General features: G+C 55.1%; 2 protein-coding genes across 2 annotated transcripts; one reads left to right on the forward strand and one right to left on the reverse strand.

Moving 5' to 3' along the window:
- Positions 1–626: 626 nt before the first annotated feature.
- PHACADRAFT_266187 (uncharacterized protein) lies at positions 627–2,096 on the reverse strand. The gene is made up of 5 exons (XM_007402666.1): positions 1,645–2,096; positions 1,484–1,592; positions 1,277–1,426; positions 1,161–1,227; positions 627–1,110 (listed from the first exon to the last, which is right to left on the reverse strand). Exons 1-5 carry the CDS (start codon positions 1,827–1,829, stop codon positions 893–895), a joined length of 729 nt encoding a protein of 242 aa, XP_007402728.1. The 5' UTR covers positions 1,830–2,096; the 3' UTR covers positions 627–892.
- A 19-nt stretch (positions 2,097–2,115) lies between these two features.
- PHACADRAFT_266189 (uncharacterized protein) lies at positions 2,116–3,310 on the forward strand. Its single transcript, XM_007402667.1, has 3 exons — positions 2,116–3,033; positions 3,085–3,144; positions 3,197–3,310. The coding sequence occupies exons 1-2, from the start codon at positions 2,667–2,669 to the stop codon at positions 3,117–3,119; spliced, it is 402 nt and encodes a 133-aa protein (XP_007402729.1). The 5' UTR covers positions 2,116–2,666; the 3' UTR covers positions 3,120–3,144; positions 3,197–3,310.
- The last annotated feature ends 933 nt before the right edge of the window (positions 3,311–4,243 follow it).

Raw genomic sequence — 4,243 nt, forward strand, 5'->3', positions numbered from 1 at the left:
CTAACGTGTGCGGTGATAGCTGAACACTGCGATTGGCGGTTCTGCCGACGACATCTTCTTGATCGTCGGTAACCTTGGTACCGAGTCTGGCTCGGGCATGGACTTCATCAACGGCTTTGCCTTTCTCGAGCGGTTCTTTTTCGTTTGGGACTCAAGCACTCCGCGTGCCGGCTTTGCGCAGACTCCGTTCACGTTCACTGAGACGAACTAGGCGGGGTAATTTGTGGTATCAGCTTCAGGCTGGAGCTCAAATCTTGCCATGTACGGTACCCTAGCTTGGAATATTATAAGAGACACCATGACTCGCTGTCTAAATGAACTCGCACTGGATGGCAAGCGCAATTTTTCCCTAGTAAGATTGGTCGAAAACTAGTTGAAGAAGGCTCTGTGTTTCTTTTTCCACCAGTTCCACCGTGTTTTAGACGCTTTTGGCCAGTTGAGCACTTTTTTTATTTGCTCAATTTGCCTTGGCGTACAACCGGGGAAAAATTGAACCTTATTCAACCACTTTTGCTCAGGTTTTCTCAGTGACAAACCGCGCTTACCGCCCTGTGTCGCGAGTCAGCTCATGTCTGACCCGCATTAGCACCGCTTCCGAATAACCTATGCGCACAACGCTCGAATGTGACCAGGACGCAGCTCTCGCATATACATATCTAATATTCACAAGGCCCGGACCTAAAGCTGACAGTATTATACCGATCTGACATACGTCATACACCGCAAGACATTGAGAACGGGCCAAAGTATGGGAAGAACACATCATCGCAAACGCCGGTGTCGACCGGCCAACTTTTCAATTTTGCTACCTCTGTCCGCAGACTTCGACTTTGCCGGCACTACCACACCATTGTTGCTCCCGGAGGTGCTGCAGATCGCGTTCGTAGGTGGATTAGTAACGACGGTCGTCGAAGCGGCGATCAGGAGCACGGTCGTAGCCTCGATCGTAGTCGCGGTAGCCACGGTCATAGTCACGGCCACCGCGGTAGTCGTCGTCGTAGGCAGCGCGGCGAGCACGCGGAGGGCCGTAGTCGTCGTAGCCGCGGGGTCCACCGCGCGAATAGCGGCTATCGTACGGCCGCGGGTCGTACGGGCGTTCATCTGGACGGGCTACATACATCAGGTGTAGGAAGCACTCTTTAGCGGAGAAAGCAGCATACATCCATGGTGCTTTGGTGGGCCGTAGTACCTGCCAGGGGTGGGAGTCCTGGCACGTCCACGCCGAGCCTAGCTGATGCTTTAGCTTTGTACGTGGAAGTATGTCTTAGATACTTACCTTAGTGACTGTCATAGTCTTGCCCATCAAGTCAGCATTGTTAAGAGCGGTAACGGCAGCATCCGCCTCTTCTGCAGTCTCCATTGTAACGAACCCAAATCCGCGCGACTCACGCGTATGAGGGTCATACATCACCTGGGCCTTCTTGACCTGAGGAGGAGGGATCAGATCACGCTGGCAGAATGACAAGATTCAAACTAAACGCACACGGCCGATTTTGGCGAAGGCTTGTTCAAGGTCGCGAGTGTCGACACGGCTGCTCAGGCTAGAAACGTGCAGGTTGTTTCCGGGGTTTTGGCCGCCTTCATCACCACGGCTACGAGAGCGCAGTTAAGGGGCCGCACGAGAAGCTCAAAATTTGCGCTTACCCTCTGTCGTCGCCGCCGCCACGAGCGGGGCTGCGACTCCTGCTGGAACGACGCGGAGGATGGTCGCCCTGGTCGCGAGGAGGAGAGCGAGAGTTAGACCAGCCTTGCTCATCGCGAGCGCTGTTGCTCATGGGGGCGTCACCAGTTGGGATGCTGATGCCACCGCCGTTGGATGCGGGACCCATGTCTTGAGATTGCCAGGCTGAAGACAGGTATGGTGGAAGGGTGAAGATGGTACGTCAGGGTCGATCATGTCGGGCGGGCGGAGAGGTGGGAAGCTGAATGCAATGCTGGAAGCCGAGACCGTCCAAGGCAGACGAACAGACCGCGAAGGCGCAGGATGCGTCGCCAATTCTCACATTGCTACGGTCGTCGGCAAGAGTGAAAAGGGGTGGAAAAGACGGCCTTTAGCCGACTGCAGACGACAACGTAACAAGGCGAACGGAGCCATTCAAAAATTAGAAGTGTTCGGGGTAAAGTGCTGGGGCGGACGAAACATCGACAAAGCGCGTTCTCCTTGTCGTCCTGGTGCTCGCGGTGGCTGATGCTGAAGACGTACCGTCATCCATCGTTGCTTGCTTGTTGGTCGTCGAGTTCTTGGGCGTCGATATCGAGCGTGGGTGATGGTGGGAAGCAAGCTGCGAACTGTTCGTCGTGCGGGGTGTTTCATGGCGGCGCAGCCAAACAACACCAAACCGAGCGCCGACCCTTCCGGTGGCGCGCGGGCCTTCGCCGTTATGCCTGGCTGCAGCACACAGCTGCGATTGCATGAATATAGTGTATATGGACGAAAATGCAGACGAATCGTCCTCGTCGCACGCAACGACGAGCAGGCTTGAGTACGCGTCGAGGGTGGCCTGCAACACCGCCGGGATAGACCGGCTCGCTTATTCCAGGTCTAGGGTCGCGGCGTGCCGGGCCCAACGACCAGTCCTCTTTTCCTCCATCAACGTCGACATCATCTCTCCTGCTCCCGCCGTCATCCTCGTCGTCGAACTCGCCGAGCGGCCTAAAATCCCATAATGCGCACCCAGATGCTTGCCGCCGTCCTCCGCGCCCGCCCCGCTACCACCCGGGCTGCTCCTAGATTCATCCGCATGTCCTCCAGCGCGCACGGACAGGAGACCTTCGAGGCGTTCACCGAACGCTACGTCAACTTCTTCGAGAATGCAGAGGACCTCTTCGAGGTCCAGCGTGGGCTGAACAACTGCTTCGCCCACGACCTCGTCCCGGCGCCCTCCGTGGTCGAGGCTGCTATCCGTGCAGCTCGACGCGTCAACGACTTTGCGACCGCCGTGCGCGTGTTCGAGGGTGTCAGGGAGAAAGTCGAGAACAACCAGCAGTACCAATCATATCTGGATGAGCTCAAGGGTGTCCGTGAGGAGCTTGGTACGTGCCCCGAAAAGCAGAATCGCTTCTTGGGGCTCATATAGCCTACAGGCATCAGTACCGTGGAGGAGCTGTACCGCCAGTAAACCAATTTGGACCGCATAGGTATTGGTATGTTCATACAACTTGACGTATCCTTCTGATCTAATGGCTTCCTCAACAGCATTTTGCACAGGCGGAAAGTCACAGTCTTTGCGTTTTCGTCTTGCAGTGTTCCAGCTGTACCCCTACTAGATCACTCATTATGCTCTATACAATTGGGTACAGGTTACGCTACGTGTGAAATCGATACCGACGACCTGCTGTATCTCGGGCACTGCACCAAAACTGGACCCGGCAAACACATTGTTCAGGCGCTTTCACCCCCAAAAACACGAGGACCCGACCATTCATGGGGCTGTGTGGGCCAGTTACGGATGCTGGGGCGTAGGGACACGCCAAACCAGTGTAGAACGACGACCTTTTTTTGGTTACGCCCTCACTTGATCTTAACGCCACGTAGAGATCATCTATAGGCTATATACCATGTGCGAACTATACTAGAGTCTCTCGGTTGTCATCTGGAACAGAGCAAACTTTTCAGGCCGTAGCGCAATTGAACTCGCGGTCATCGTTTCGTGACTACTCATGCCACGGTTCAACCCGCTATGAGCGCCTCTCAAATTGCATATCTGTGCTCAGCCATTTGACTAACATGACAGACAAGATTTAGCAGACAGCTTACCTGCAAGGGTCCGAGGGAGCGGCACATATCCTTTCGAATGTCGTTACTCCCCCTATCCCCAGATCGATAGCTTACGGTCACGCTGTGCCAAATAGCGCCAAGCTGCGGGGGACGCCGCCCTCTGTCAGCCGCGAGCAGGAGTGCCGCAGCCAATGTCACAACGGGCAAAACCCGCATCCAGTTCCGCGCGAGGTGCGACTCCCACAACGGGCAAAACCCGCATCCAGTTCCGCGCGAGGTGCGACTGGACATCATCTCCAGTACCGCATCCAGTCGCGCAATCAGTCGTGGGAATTACTGTCATGATTGGCTGAACCCCTCCAGAAAGGCAGTGTCAAGTACTAAAAATAGAAGTGATGTGCTGCCCCAGTGCCCGACGCTGTCCACCCTTGTGTCAGTGGAAATAATTGCTGCGGTGCCTAAATATTTATTCATAAATAACACATTTTGGTTCTCGTGAAACTTGTGTCAAGGCTACAGATTTGA

The sequence above is a fragment of the Phanerochaete carnosa genome (assembly GCF_000300595.1).
Source record: "Phanerochaete carnosa HHB-10118-sp unplaced genomic scaffold PHACAscaffold_325, whole genome shotgun sequence".
NCBI classification, from domain to species: domain Eukaryota; kingdom Fungi; phylum Basidiomycota; class Agaricomycetes; order Polyporales; family Phanerochaetaceae; genus Phanerochaete; species Phanerochaete carnosa.

Bases quoted from the DNA above. Each gene is read 5' to 3' on its own strand.
- PHACADRAFT_266189 (XM_007402667.1), top strand. From the start codon at position 2,667: ATGCGCACCCAGATGCTTGCCGCCGTCCTCCGCGCCCGCCCCGCTACC. The intron at 3,034-3,084 runs GTACGTGCCCCG...TATAGCCTACAG, and splicing joins GGGTGTCCGTGAGGAGCTTG to GCATCAGTACCGTGGAGGAG.
- PHACADRAFT_266187 (XM_007402666.1), bottom strand. From the start codon at position 1,829: ATGGGTCCCGCATCCAACGGCGGTGGCATCAGCATCCCAACTGGTGAC. The intron at 1,593-1,644 runs GTAAGCGCAAAT...GCGCTCTCGTAG, and splicing joins GGCGGCGGCGACGACAGAGG to CCGTGGTGATGAAGGCGGCC. The intron at 1,427-1,483 runs GTGCGTTTAGTT...CCTCCTCCTCAG, and splicing joins CCTTCGCCAAAATCGGCCGT to GTCAAGAAGGCCCAGGTGAT.